Source organism: Macrotis lagotis, chromosome X (genome assembly GCF_037893015.1).
Source record: "Macrotis lagotis isolate mMagLag1 chromosome X, bilby.v1.9.chrom.fasta, whole genome shotgun sequence".
In the NCBI taxonomy this organism is placed as follows: Eukaryota; Metazoa; Chordata; class Mammalia; order Peramelemorphia; family Peramelidae; genus Macrotis; species Macrotis lagotis.
In genome coordinates this window covers 190,422,237-190,438,306 of record NC_133666.1, presented here as the reverse complement: position 1 = coordinate 190,438,306, position 16,070 = coordinate 190,422,237, and the positions used below count along the sequence as shown (strand labels likewise).

Sequence of the window (16,070 nt, the reverse complement as noted above, 5' to 3'; positions counted from 1 at the left end):
AAGTGTGTCCCAGTGAGGATTTGAACTCAGGTCTTTATCCTCCTGCTCATCCACTTGTCTCTACACTGGCTACTGCCTATATTGAGGTTCCATAATGATGCCTAAGACCATACTACCTCAGTAAGCCCAGGTAGCTTTGACTAGATCCATTTTTACCTCTCTTTCCCAGATCCCCTCCATTCTGCAGCCAGAGAGACTCTGGAGAGCTCTAATGGAAGGTTAGATTTTGAAGAGGGTCCTAGAAGCTAAGACCAAGTTAGTGTTGTCATTTGTAAGGGTTCTCAAGAGAGCAAACAAAAAAAAAGCAGGTGCTTAAAAATTTAATAAAAAGTATTAATCCATAATTTAAAGCTTTAGATCTTAAAGGGCCCTTAGAGAATTTCTAGTGCAGCTCTTTCATTTTTCAGATGGCCCAAATAGTATTTAAATGTCTTCCCCAGAGTGAGTTCCATATCAAGAATTTTAATTCAACAAACATTTATTAAGGGCCTGCCTTTATACACAGTACAATAAGGTCTTGTATTCTCAGAATTTCATTCCTGAGGACTTCCCATCCCTCTAGGACCAATTGCTCTTAGAGAATTTTAGTTCTCGGAGCTCCACCTATCCTTGTGCTGAACCTTTTCAAAACTAATTTTCTGCAAAATCAAGGATCTGTGTCTTACTGTGCTTGGTTTTCTTCTTTTGTATCTGCAATACAGTGGGCATTCTCCCTTCTCTCCCTCTCAGAAGTTCCATTATTTGTCCTTTAGCAACCAGATCTTCCTAGTTGGTCAGAATCTGATCCAGAATAGAAGTTCTCCTCTACCATTTGAAGAAGAAAGTTATCCTTAAGGAACTGGGGTATAGTAGAAAAGATACTGAGACCCAGTAATTTGCCCAGTGTCAGACTGATAGTAAGTGTAAGAGTCAGTACTTCAATCTAGGGGCTTGTCTTTTCCCACCTCTTTGTTCTCTTGTACCTGGCAATAAAATTAGTCAACGGATATTTATCATGTACTTACCATGTACATAAGAACTGTGCTCCTGTGCAGGGGATCCAGGTACAAAAAATGACATGATCCCTATTCAAAAGGAGCTGCACAATGTGTTTGTTGTAATTGGTGCTAAAATTTTGATTTATTATTCAAATTATTTACTTGGATAATTTATCTTTATCAAAGAAAAAGTTGTTTCTGAAGATAATATATAATTCCTTTTAAACTCTTTGTGACTGGCAATACACCTCTCCCAATTGAGCCAGTTTAGGTGCCTCACCCAAAATGGAGTCCTTGAATTCTGAAATGACCACTCCCTGTAGTATTTAATGGACCAAGATTACTATGATCTGATTGTGATATATCTAATTTACTGTCATACCCAGATTCTTTGTAGCTTCTGCTGTTGCTGTTTCATAGTTTTGTAGCCCCACTCCTTATGTCCTTCCCCCCCTTTCTTCTTCCCCTTCTCTTCTACCTCCTTTCCTCAATTTTTCCCATTGCCTTCCTTTCCTTTCCTTTCTCTTTCCTTTTTTCCTCTTGCTCTTTTCTTTTCCTTCCTCTTCTTCTTCCCCCTTCTCTCTTCCCTTCCCCTTTCATTTTCCTCCTTCCTTGTTCTTTTTTTTTAATTTGAGAAATTTGAGACTAGAGCACTCTCTAAGTGCTGTACATGAGTTAAGGGCTTAGAGATCATCTCACCTAAGGTTGTTGCACATGGTTCATTTGATAGAGCTAGAATTTGAACCTAGACCTTCATTATCCATACTCAGAGCTATTTTTTTCCCCTAGAATTCATTTTGTGTAGAATGAAGCTTTAACCTTCTAGCTAGCTGCTTTCAGCTGCTGAACTCATTAGGTTTCTGATGTTGATGTACATGATAGAAGAGGCAGTTAAGGACTGGAGGGCATAGACTAGAGTCTCAGATTCTCCCAGGAAAAGCACGTTTTCTCTCTGTCAATCTTTTCAAAGTCATCTTAACTGCTAGGTCTGGTGAAGAGAAAGAAATCCTTTATATAGTCTTTTATTGGAAGTCTAAAAGGTGACCTAGTGTTGGTTGCATCCCAGCACAGGGGTCTAAAGGAGTCTAGACTTATTCCTTCCCCATCCCTTATAACTCACAGAAGAGGCAGCTCTTTTGGTGTCAGTCACCAGTAGTAGAGCAATGGTACAGCCCTTAGCCCTGGCGAACCTGCCAGTAGCTCCTTATTATGCACAGTGAGGGACACATGTGTCCTTCTTCCCCATGAAGGAGAACTGATTAATATGCCTACCTTGATCCAGAGATTACTCTTATCCCCTTTGTTGCAAGGCAATAGTAGCCTATGGGAATCATAGCAAAGACCTGCATGTGGGAGGTGAGGTTTGAGAGGAGCTATGGATTCTAAGAGGCAAAAGTTGGGACAGAATTCTTCATTTTTAATTTTAGGTGGACTACAACATACTGATTCTGGGAGTACTGTAGTGCTTAACATGCTTATCCAAAAACATCCTAATTAGAATAGAGCCATCCAGGGATCCCCTTTATTTTTGGTCCTATCCATTTGCCTAGCATTTCTATTAATATCATTGTCTTTAGATTCTATTCCTATTTTGCTTCTTCAAACCCTAGGATTGAAGAATTTTGAGCTAGAAGGGATCTTGGAGGTCTAATCACCTCATTTTATAAAAGAGGAAAGTGACCTCCAGAATATTAAGGACTTGTCTAAAGGCTCACTTATAGGGAATAGTAAGAACCAGAATTCAAATGACATGGCTTGTCTTACTATATATATATAGATGTAGCTCAAGGATGCATCTGCTCTGAGATCTTGTCAGTCTTTGGGAAAATGAGAGCCTAAAAGGCTATCTTGAAATAGCACTATGCTAACTCTAGGGGAGAAGGCCAGCTCCACAGCACCTCTGGGGGCATTCTTTCCTCAATGTCTGAGGGAGAAATTGAGTCTTTTTGCCACCACATAAATATTAATAGTTCAAGGGATGATGAGTTCAGAACAAGAGCTTCTTACTTGATGATTCTTTTATTTTAATATTATCTGTTTATTGTATTTTTAGATATTTTCTTAAATAATTCCCAATTACATTTGACTCTGGTTCAGACCACACTGGAACTTTAAGGGCTGTGTGTTTGAATTCACTTTATCTCTCCCTCATCTTCCATAGACTATTCCCACTTGAAGAAAGTTCTTCTTACAAGTAAAAAATTAAGCAAAACTAGCAATACAGAGATCCAATCTGAAAGTATATGCAACATTCCATATTAGTAGTAAGTATGTCTCAAGTTTTTTTAAATACTGCTTGATGATTCTTAAGGGAAAGAGCAGCCTTTAGCTTATACTTATCAGCTGGTTAATAAAGGACCATCATAAATAGCGAATATTGAATAAACCTATTGAACAAACCAAGCAACACAGCAAACAGAAATTAGATGTGTTATATAAATTGGAATTAACCAAATAATCTACATGAGTGAATGAGTTTTGCAGTTGGACATGAGATAAGATCTCAGCTGAAATTAAGAGCTCAATCTCACTCAGAGGAGGTCCATTCTCAGCAGTCCTTAGAATTTCAGGTCCAAGGACATTGTGGGGTTGATTTGCCCAGAATTTTCATCTTTTCTAAACCCCTTTTCTCTTTCTACCACTTCAACTGGAGGATCCTCTGTCCAAGTGTCTCTTCTGAAAAGTGTCTGGAACCCAGTGTCTGCATCATTGTGCTCAACATTTTCTCTGCCAATCAAGATTCATATTTGCCTCCATACACAACAACACACAAGATAGCCTCAGGCTAGGGTGGAAACCAGCTTACATTCCCATTACCCTTTACTCCATGCTATTTCATTTCTGGCTTGCTTTTTTTTTTTAAAAGAGAATGATCTTCCTACTGGAAAGGATAAAAACAAACTATTAAGAAGGAATTGAGAGTCAAGATAAACAAGGAAATAGGAAGAAAACATTACTATTGCCTCAGACTGATGTTGTCTTAGGATACTGAAAGAACTGTGGGGATGTAATTACTGGACTGCATGGTGGTGATCTCTTGAGGACTCATGAAGAATGAGGAATGTCACTGGACTGGATATGGGCATAATCCCATTTTCTTTTAAAGAGGAAAAAGATGGATTTTTAAAGCAATAGACTGGTGAACTTGAAAGGAATCTGTCCCAAGTCTAAGCCATGCTGAAGACCTCAGATTCCTGGGGGAATTGGCTCTTTTCCTAGAACTGAACCAGAGGAATTTTGGCCTTGGTCTAAAGCTGCTTGTTTACCATAATGTAAACTTCTTATATATGACTGTTAGTTTGAAGTACTAACCTTGACGTCTGAGCTAGCTTGTTTCTTTAGGTTCTGAGAACTGCTTAGCTCTTTTCTCTGATAAACCTTCTTATTTCTCTGCCCATGCCTTGGTTCCTTGCTCTAATATATATAATACTTTTTTTCTCACCTTAGATGCATTTAAAAATCATAGTGGCTAGAGAGCTAGATTTGGAATCAGGAAGACTGATTCAAATCCATTCTCAGACATTTACTAGCTATGTGACCCTGACTAATTCTTCATTCTTTTTTTTTATTAATTTTTTTAGTTTTACAAATATCCCCCAATCTCGCTCCCCTCCCCCCACCCCCACCCAGAAAGCAGTCTGTTAGTCTTTACATTGTTTCCATGGTATATATTGATCTAAATTGAATGTGATGAAAGAGAAATCATATCCTTAAGGAAGAAAAGTAAAGTATAAGTGATAGCAAAATTACTTAATAATATTTTTTAAAAATTAAAGGTAATAGTCTTTGGTCTTTGTTCAAACTCCACAATTCTTTTTTCTGGATACAGATGGTATTCTCCATTGTAGATACCAAAAAATTGTGCCTGATTGTTGCACTGATGGAATGAGCAAGTCCATTAAGGTTGATCATCACCCCCATGTTGCTGTTTAGGGTGTACAATGTTCTTCTGGTTCTGCTCATCTCGCTCAGCATCAGTTCATGCAAATCCTTCCAGGCTTCCCTGAATTCCCATCCCTCCTGGTTTCTAATAGAACAATAGTGTATGCCACAGTTTATGAAGCCATTCCCCAATTGATGGACATTCACTTGATTTCCAATTTTTTTGCCACCACAAACAGGGCTACTATGAATATTTTTGTAAAAGTGATGTTTTTACCCTTTTTCATAATCTCTTCAGGGTATATATATAACCAATAGTGGTATTGCTGGATCAAAGGGTATGCACATTTTTATTGTGAAATTCCAAATTGCTCTCCAGAAAGATTGGATGAGTTCACAGCTCCACCAACAATGTATTAGTGTCCCAGATTTCCTACATCCCTTCCAACATTGATGATAATTCTTCATTCTTGAAGAAGACTGTGACATCAGGGAGGTGATGCCATGACAAGCTCATGAATTGTATTTGAGTGAGGGGGTGCTGTACCAAGTCACTTTCTCCTCTGTAATAATCTGGGGCCAGTAGTCAGATATGAATCAATTCAACTGGAAATGGCCCTGGATGTGAGGCAATCAGGATAAAGTGACTTGCCTAAGGTCACACAGCTAGAAAGTGAGAAGTATCTGAAACGGATTCAAACTCCCATCCTCCTGACTTCAAGGCTAGTGCTCTATCTACTATGTCACCTAGCTTCCCTCTAGGCAATTTACTTAGCCTCTGTCTTCCTCAGTTTCCTCACCTGTAAAATGGGGCAATAGCATCCAGAGTTGTTGTGAGGATCAAATGAGATGATATTTGTCAAGAGCTTAGCAAAGTGTCTCCCACATAGTAATCACTTCATTAATGTTTGTTTCTGTCCACCACCACCCCCTTGTAGTTTCTCAGGTTTGTTTGCAAGGTAAACAGATGGAATTAAATATTATACAAGGGTAAATTAAAACAAAGTGCACAAAAATAAATTACTCATTACAAATTGGGTACTACTCAAATTCATGAATCCCCTAAGTTATCTAAGGTTCTTGGAGGACCTAAGGTTCTTGTCCTCAGACTGAGAATAACTTCTTTTTTCCCCCCAAACATTCTCTGCCTGGGTATTCGGGACAAAACTCATCAAAGCTTGCTAGGCCATCACAAGTTCACTCTCAGCTAATAGAACTCAGGGAGCCTGACTGTTGACTGGCAAGTTTTGTTATTCCAACCATACTTAACTACTTGCCCTCCAACTACACATGGGGGGGGTGCATTCTGATATAGCCATGTCTCCCTTTCTTTGTATCATCCAGAAAAAGAGTAACTCATGAGGATACCAAATTTTTATCCAAAGGTCATGCTACCATATCTTTTACAGAATTTATAAATCCCTGGTAATATGTTAGTACAACTATCTCAGGAGGTATGGGATGTCTCACCCAAAGAAGAGGTCCATACAGTTTATGTACCAAGAACATGGAACTAGGAGCAGTTTCGGAAGGTGTGGTACTAACTCTTAACCTTACTTGGACTTTTCTTTGTATTATATTTATGGGTCTAGGTTAGGATCAGGATTCATCTGGAAGTTATAAAAATATCATAGAAACCCTGAGCCCTGACTCAATCCCAGCCTATATTGGGAGGGGACATCTGCTGCTGGTCCCCCTGTCTCTTCCCTATCTCCCACCTCAGTCTGACTGCATTTGTAAACTCCAACAGATACCATAGACTAAATAACTATAGTTTGTTTGTGACATAAATTGCCATAGAGAGACATAAATAAGCATTTAAAGAAATAGGTCCTAAAGGGCAGGTGGAGTGACCACACCAAAGCTGGAGGGGTGGCAGAGGCTTCTTTTCTTCCCCTTAGCCTGCCTCTTTTCTTACAGTCTTGGGGGCTAGATGGGCAATGGAGAAAGTGTCTCTGTGCACCAAGCTCCCAATTAAGGACAGAGGAAACAAAGTGGACTTAGCCTTTGAAGGCCTCAACATAGTTTTCAGGTATAATCTCTGGCATGCATCCAGTCAACCACTTACTCTTCAGTTATTCCACTTACAGAGAATTAAGAAGACATCCTCTCCCTGACTCTCTTAATTTACCATAACTGCCGTTTCTCTTGAGCCAAATGGAATCCTGAGGGACATGTTCCACCCTTTCCTACTTTTAGATAAGTTCCTAGAAATTAGAAACAAACATTGCTTTTATGAGCCTGAAAAAAGAGAAACTTTTTAAAAGAAAGGGGTAAATAAATAACCAAGGTATTTAAAGATAGACCTTTGTGGAGACCAGCTAGTCTAATTCTATCTCCTAACTCTCTTTTCTGGCAGATTGTTGAACAGTCTTCAATCATCCCATTTTTCTCTCAAATTTAACCTCTCCTTATCTAACTAGTTCCTTCTTATTATTTCAAACATGTCCAAGAATCCCCCATCCTTAAAAGACTGATTAAACCCTATTAACCCATATATCTCTATTAGGTACATTTCCTTCCTCCACTTTGCTCTCTCTGTCTCTCTGTCTCTCTCTGTCTCTCTCTGTCTCTCTCTGTCTCTGTCTGTCTGTCTGTCTGTCTCTCTCTCTCTCTCTCTCTCTCTCTCTCTCTCCCCCCCCCCCTCCCTCCCTCCCTCTCCCTCCCCCTTCCTCTCCCTCTCTCTCCTTCCCATCCCCTTTCTTGCCTAGATTTGAAGTACAATGATCGCTCACAGGCCAGATTCCAATAGGGATGGAAGTTTTTCCATCCATTTCCGATTGGGATCTGCTTGACTTTTCCACACGGGCTGGTTCATAACCTTCCACTCCTGGGACTTACATTGTTGCTATTGGACTTGGAGAGGACATCCAGTTAACTTTAGCCTTGCTGCTCAGAACTCTCAAACTCAAGGGAGGGGACTTCCTCCCTCTCCCCTAGTGGATTGGGCACATGAGAACAAAGTGTTCTAAGGGCCATAAAGGTGGCTGAAGGTAGGCTGTCAAGTGAACCATCAGTCTCAGCCTGTCCAGCAACAGGGAATAGTACAGGCTGGTGATCTCCCTCATAAGCGTCATATCTGATGGTCTCTTCTGGGTCCTCTTCTTTCTTAATCTGTCTGCTGCATTTGATGCTGCTCATCTCCCTTTCCTTTTCATTACCTTCTCCTCTCTGGGTAGTTGTGACACTCTTCTCTTCTGATTTTCCTACTTCCTAGTCCCCTTTGCTGGCTGATAATCCATATATTGTCTGCTAACAGAGGTTGTTCCCCAAGGCTCTGCCCCTAGGCTTTTTTCCTTCTTTATACTCTTTTGGTAACCTCATTGACTCCCTTGATCATTTCTCTGCAAATGACTCCCAGATCCTTATATTGAGCCCATTCTCTACCCTATACTTTAATCCCACATTACCACTTTTTCCCCCCTTGGATATTTCAAACCAGATGTCCTGAAAACAGCTCAAACTCAACCTGTCTAAGAAAGAACTGATTTTTTTCCCCAAAACATTCTCCAATTCTAGATTTTCCTATCTTATTAAAGACACCAACATCCTTTCTAGTCTCTCAGGTTGGTTACTCTGCATTATCCTCAACTTCTTACTTTCCCTCCCTCCCACATGACCAGTCAATTTCTAAATTTTGCCCTTTTTACCTGTACATTTTTTGTACCTGACCTCTTTTTTTTTTTCCACTCAAATAGCTATCTGTTCCTAGTTCAGGCCCTTATCACTTCTTGCCTAGATTATTGCAACACTTTCCTCATTGCTCTTTTTGCCCCAAGTGTCTCCCAACCCTCGCCCCCCCCCCCCCCACATCCTACACAGGAAGTAATGATTTTCCTTTGGTGCCACAGCCTAGGTTACTCTCCTTGAGTCTTATCAACTCCAGTGACTTCCTAATGTCCCTGGGATAAAATAAAATATAACCTCCCCTCTTTAGCTTTCAAAACCTTTCACAACCTTTCTTTCAACCTATCTTTCTTTTCATATTGGACTTTACTCCTTCCTCCACCCTTTGCAATCCAGCCCAACTGGCTTTCTCTTTATTCTTTGTACTTTCAGCTCCTCTCCCTAGGCTCCCTGCTTGCTTCCTTATCTCTACCTCATAGAATCTTGTTCTTTCTTTAAGGTTTTTAAGCACTATTTTTTTTCTTTCCCCCTAGACCGTGGGGTTAAGTGACTTATCCAAGGTCATACAACTGGTAGTTATTATTTGATCTTCTTATGAGTAGAGATTATTTCATTTTTTTTATTTTGTTATATACAGTACTACCCAGTATAGTATCTGATATTAGTAGGTGTTTAATAAATGTTTGTTGATAGCTCTGCCTATCACACAGTAGATATAGGATACTTAATAAAATACTTGTTGATAGATCTATGAGTGCCCATGAGAAGTAGTGTGATGCAGTGCAACAGTTTCTACTTTGGGAGTCAGATGACCTAATTGACAAGAAATTCAATAAAAGAGATGAGGGGAAAGGAAAATAACTCCCAAAGTTGCAGATTTGGGAAACTGGGGGACCTCTGTAATCTACAGTTTATCCTGCCAGTGTTTATATATACTTGTTTTCTTTTTGTCTCTCCCTTTAGACTTTGAGCTCTTTGATTATCTATGATTTATCCAGAGAGCAGAGAACTGTCTTTTGTTTTTCTTTGAATTTCTAGTGCTTAGTGCAATGACTGGCTCATAATAGGTGCTTAATAAATGTTTGATTTACTGACCTATAGAATTAGATGGAAACTTTTTAAAAATCAAACACAGGGGCAGCTAGGTAGTGCAGTGGATAGAGCACTGGCCCAGAAGCTAGGAGTACCTGAGTTCAAATGTGGCCTCAGACACTTAATAATTGCCTAGTTGGGTAACCTTGGGCGAGTCACTTAACCCCATTGTCTTAAATAAAAATTAAAAGAAAAAAGAAAAAATCAAACACAAATCAGGAGACAATTAGGGAAAGAAATTTTAAAGGAGGAAATTATTAAAAGAAGCAGAAGGGGACTTGGATAATCAAATTATTTCAGATAGAAAAGATTAATTTTTGAATAATAAAAACATGTTATGACTAGTTGGGAAGGTATGTTTGTGATTTATAATGAAAACCTTTTGTTTATATTTATATGCTGTTTTTGGTTTCAGTTTTAAGAATCAATGGAAAAAATAATTTTTCAAAAGAAAAATGTATTTAAAAAGAAATTATAACCTGTAGGTCATTAAGTGTATGTAGATAGAGGTGTGGTTTGTGGGGGAAAAAACATTTATTTCATTAGGTGTTCCTAATTAACCCTATTAACCAGGCTTCTCTTGTCTTTTTTTGTATTCCAGAAACATGCCAAAGGCCAGGACTTGTTTGATCAGATTGTATATCATTTGGACCTTGTGGAAACAGATTACTTTGGCCTCCAGTTCCTAGATTCCTCCCAGGTCACAGTATGTATGATTTTTGTATTATTTAATGTATGACTGTAATTGCCTAGATGATGTGCAGTCATCTAGAAATCTGTAGACAAAAATAGGAATTAAATTTGATTTTGTTGAAGCTACAGGCCCTGCGTTGTCAGGTAAGGAATTAGAGGACACCATGAAACTGAGCAATAATAGATTGATGGAAATGAAGAGAAGTCCATTTTTCTATATTACAAGAAGATTTACAGTATGAAACTCTAGAGCAGTGGGATATATATTAGAGGAACATTTTAAGGAGGAAATGAAAAGAAATGGAAAACTGCTGTTTACAGACCTAGGGCCTGTTGTTTGGGGATTTGGGGTGGTACAGCTTTTATTTTTAATCAGTCAAAGAGTCTTTTAACCAAAACATCTTCTGTCACCTTGCTACTTACTGGAAGAACACACTTATAATGTTCTATTCATTGTTTTCTATTATAATGGTGCTAACTGAATCACTGAATAGGATGTGTCCTTAGGGGGTTTAGGGGTAGAAGAAGAAACAGCTGAAGGAGGAGATCTGAGCTGTGCTCCAGATCCGTGTGACTTTGTTAGATAGGAAAGATTCCAGCTGGCCTTCTCTTCATGGCTTTCCTTACCTGAGAAAGGAACATTTACTTTTTTGATGTCAGACTTTATTGAACTGAAAAGCAGCTCAGGGGCCATAGATGTTCACTTATATAAACTGTCCTATTTTAAAATGGGAATTTTAAGGTGTTTCTAAATGAGGCCTGTCTTTCTCTTCTGCCTCATTTAAACAAAATCTGGGTTTGGGTTTTTGAAGAAAGGAAATTGAGATAGTAAATAAGTTTTCCATGGATCCTTTAACAAAGAATTGTAAAACTAAGGTGCCTCAGGCTACTATCTGGGGAATGCCACCATTAAGTAACCTTGCCCATTCTCCATCCCCTCCTTCATTAGAACCAGCTGAACAAATTATTATCACAAACAGGACTTGAGGCTAAGCTTACTCTCCATTGATTCTCATTTGGTTGAGAGAAGTATTGATTTCATCATAAGCTGAGGAAGCATGCTGCTTCAGTATCAAGGTTCTTCCTTTGTGCTTATCTCTTGCCTGAGGACAATCAATGGAAGTCTGGAGAGCCAATTTAGTCCATAGTAAAAAGACTGCAGACTTGGAGTCAGAATATTTGAATTCCAGTCTTTAGCTATAAGTGTGATGATGTATGGCTTTACCTCCATAGAAATAATAGGCAGTTCACCTTTGAGCTTCATCTCACAAATAGGAATTCATATTCCAGTACTACAGCAAATAGTTTCCAACGGGAGTAGAGTTGTCTATCTCAGTATAAAAAAATAATCAAATATATCTTCTTTTGTATATCACATGCACATATTACATACATTTATTCACATATGCATATGTATACATACATATGTTATGGTTTTAAACTTTTATTTAGGTGCTTGTTTAGTTGATTAATATTTAAATTCATTTAAAATCATTACAGAATTCATTTTACTCTTCAAATTGTGAGTAGGTTGGCAATTGTTAAGCTATTGCAGGGCTAGATACCAAAGAGCCAATAAAAAAAAAAACTTCCTCCAAGGAAATGATCTAGGAAGCTGGAACTGGTCTTTGGAGGAATTCAATTCAATTTAATTCAGTAACCTTTTATTGTGCTAAAACCCGAGATAGAAAAAGAGGCAAAAGATAGTTCCTGACCTCCAGGAGTTTACTATCTTATCAGGGAGACAACAAATAAATACAAAGGAAGTTACATGTAGGATAAATTGGAAATATTAACAGAGACAAGACCCTGGAATTAAGGAGTTGGTAAAGGCTTTTTTTTTTTTAAATTCATTTTATTTATTTTTCTGTTACATTTTAAATTCTAAATTGTCTTCTTCCTTGCCCATCCTGAGCTAGAGAAGACCACCATTTGACAGAGATGTATGTGTATGTTTATTTATTTATTATTATTATTTTTGCAAGGCAAACGGGGTTAAGTGGCTTGCCCAAGGCCACACAGCTAGGTAATTATTAAATGTCTGAGACCGGATTTGAACCCAGGTATTCCTGACTCCAGGGCCGGTGCTTTATCCAATACGCCACCTAGCCGCCCCTGTGTGTATATTTAAACCATACCATGCATACTTCTAATTTATTAGTTCTTTCTCTGGAGGTAGATAGCATTTTTCTTTATAGGTCCTTTGTAGTTGATTTGAATTTTTATAATACTCAGATCAGCTTAGTTGTTCAGTTATTCCTATAGCAAACTTGCTATTACTGTATTCAATGTTTTCTTGGTTCTGCTCATTTTATTCTTCATTATTTCATGCAAGTCTTTGCATGTTTTTCTAAAATTGATGTTTGTTATTTCTTACAGCACAGTGGTATTCCAATACAATTATATACCAACTTTGTTTAACCTTTCTCCAATTGATGGGTATCTAATTCTTTGCCTCTACAAAAAGAGCCACTATAAATATTTTAGAACGCATTTGTTCTTTCCATGATTAGCTTGGGAAACAGAACTAATAGTGGTATTTCTGAGTCAGACTGTAAACACAGTTTTATAACCATTTAGAAATAATTCCTGATTGTTCTCCAAAATGGTTGGATAAGATCACAGTTCCACCAGTAGTGTATTAATGTCTCAATTTTTCCACATCCCCTCCAAAATATTTCATTTTTCCTTTCCATCATTTTAGCCAATCTGATAGGTATGAGGTGATATTTCAAAGTTGTTTTAATTTGTATTTCTCTGATCAATAATGATTTAGAACATATTTCAGTTGCATGTATATAACTTTGATTTCTTCATCTAAAAACTGTCCATATCCTTTGAGTGAAGACTTCTTGTAGGTGGTGGAATTTTAGTTGGGCCTTAAAAAAAATCCAGGAATGTCAATAGCCAGAGTGGAAGAGGGAGAGAATTCCAGATATAGGAGAGAGCCAGAGAAAATGCTGGAAGGAGAAAAATGGAAGCCAGTGTCCCTGGATGGAAGAATGCATATTGAGGAGAAAGGTATAAGAAAACTGCACAGTTAGGATGGATTTAGGTTATGAAGGACTTTTAATACCAGACAAAGCATTTTAAATTCTGTCTTGGAGGCAATAGGAAGCTACTGAAGTTTATTGAATAGGGAGATGATGTGATGGGATCTGGATTTTATTAAAATTACTTTGGTGACTGAATGGAGGATGGAATGGAATGGGCACGAGCTTGAGAAAGGTAGACCCACCAGTGGGGCTGTTTTAAGTAGTCCAGGCATGAGGTCCAGATTGGTGGTGATGTCAGAGGAGTGAGAGAAGGGAGTGTATTTGAGAGATATTGCAAAGGTGAAATCTGCAGGCCTTGGCAACAGCTTGGATATGTCGGAGGAGGGAGTGAGAGTGTACAAAATAGTGAGGAATCCAAGATGCCTCCCAGGGTGGGAGCCTGAAGGACTGGGAGGATGGGTAGGGATCTCCAGGAGTATATAAAGGCCACTTGACTGAAACTCTAGCTATATTTAGGCTACCCCATGTGGATTCATTGTGCTATCTTTTCAGGGGAACAAGATGAATTGAGGATATGGTGCCTACCATTTTTCACTGTATTGCTCCTTGAGGGTTATATGCTTATTTGGTGTGTACACCATAATCAGGAGCAAAACAATGCAGAACCCTAGATGGTCGCAGTCATATAATAGACAAAGGAGCATCAAGGAAATGCCTTTCACAGTTATGGATAGAGCAAGAGTTCTTAATCAAACAAGGAGTGAATAGAAAGATACAAGATTAAGTGGGCAATTTTTTTAATGATGAGAACCACTGACACCAAAACTTGTTCAGGAAAATAAAATCCATCTTAAGTATTTTTTTCAGCCATGTAATTAATTGTACTTTTGCACAATAAAATCAGTGCCGTTAGAATTAAAAGGGAAATGAAAACTGCAGAAGGAAAAAAAAATATTTGTAGCTTATTTCTCTGATAAAGGTCAAATGTCCAAGATAGATAAGGAATTGATTAAATTATGGAAGACTATACTCTGTACAAAATAGAATTTAATAAATACTAGTTAACATAAGAAATGCATGCTGACTGATTGACAGTGCCTACAAACATGTCCAGATTGCAGCTCCAACCTTTAAAAAAACCCAACCCTTTACTTGAAACTATCATATCTTCAAACCATCCTTCTATTATTCTAATTTTTTTGGAGGACAATGGGGGAGCAGGGTATCACACTCCTTGAAGAAGTTATTGATACTCACCTTCACTTCCTTCCCTTTTATTCTCTTAAATCCTCAGCAATCTGGTTTCTGACCTCAGCTCTCAATGAAAACTGCCCTTTCCAAAGTTGATAGTGATCTAATAATTTCTAAACCTAATGGCCTTTTCTTGGTTCTTATCCTTTTTGATCTCAGTGGCATTTGATGTTATTTGCTGACCTTCTCAAAACTCTTTCCTCTGGCTTTGAGTGATGTTACTCTCTCTTGGTTTTCTTCTCTATAAGTCTCCTTTGCTGGATCTTCATCAGTGTCTCTGTCTCTCTCTATCTTTCTCTGTGTGTGTGTCCATCTCTCTGTATCTCTCTGACTCTCTCTCTCTCTCGCTCTCTAGTCCTTTATTACCAGCATTCTATACAAATTTTAAATTGTCATCTTAAACCAAACATCTTATTGACATCTCAAACTCACTATATTCCAATTCTCTTTTGAATTTCTCTATTTTTTTTCTGGAGTATTACCATCTTTCCAGGCACCCAAAAGATCAAGAAGGGATCAGAGAATAATTAGAAATGTTTAAAAGGTAAAAATAAAAAAGTAAATCCTTGCCATGGGGACGTTAAGGAGTTCTATATGAAGCAGTCTTTCTGCTTTTAAACCTCTCATTTTTTCTCTAATTCTTTCCATCCACATTCTTTTGGGGCCAAATTTAATCAATGTTATCTTTCTATCTTTGGTCTAAGAGGGAAGGAACAAGGACTAAATGGGTAAGTTGGTTGTATTATACTCCCCCCACTACTATAGGAAGAAATGAAGGCAAGAAACACCTCTGTAATTTATATAGATATAGACAGAGACACTATCCTAGCATGATTCAAAATTTTCTTCCAAATAGTGAAGTAGGATGATGAATTTTCTTTTTACCTCAATTCCCTTTGGAGAAACAGAAATGAACTGGTGATTTTCTTTGGGATAGCTATTCAGAACAACAAAAAAATTCTAGCTATTTTTAACAGCCTGTATGTCTGGGATATGGGCTTGTCATTGAACTGTCTGGGACCCCTGTGCTACCTTGGAGTTTAGACATTAGCTTATTGGGGGGGGAGACAGTTCTCAATGTGACTTAAGAGCCAGAAGTCCTTTAGAGGTAGGACAAGATCCAGAGCTTTAATAGAGTTTAGGTTAGTTCATGTAGAAATTGGACCATTTGAGCCTAGCCTCATTTGTACTTAAATTCTTCCAATGTTCCTAGGTACTTTCCCATGGCAAAATTTCTAGGGATGCAGGTGTCTATGTCTGAACCACATAGGCTTCAGTACAGGTAGGGTGAGGATGAAGGTGGAGTTTGTGGTACAGTTTTCTGGCAAAGAATTTCTGAAGTTCAGTTGTAGGATACAGGGAAGGGAAGATACTTTCTGTACTAGCCTCTATGGGTAGCATATATACACCCACACATACAAATACATACACATATACACATATGTATGTATACCTGTGTCTTCAAGGACCCTCTCAAAGAGTATAACACCAGACAAGGATTCCTGATTTCAACTAACCCTTGATTTACCTTCTTGGTTTTACTTCCAGTGCA

The 16,070-nt window shown here is 38.2% G+C and overlaps 1 protein-coding gene across 1 annotated transcript in view; it reads left to right on the top strand.

Moving 5' to 3' along the window:
* The window catches only part of LOC141500135 (band 4.1-like protein 4B), a 143,924-nt gene that overhangs the window by 40,344 nt on the left and 87,510 nt on the right, over nucleotides 1–16,070 (top strand). The window contains exon 2 of the mRNA XM_074203072.1: nucleotides 10,180–10,284. Coding sequence (XP_074059173.1) covers nucleotides 10,180–10,284 — 105 coding nt within the window. The remainder of the gene's footprint in view (nucleotides 1–10,179; nucleotides 10,285–16,070) is intronic.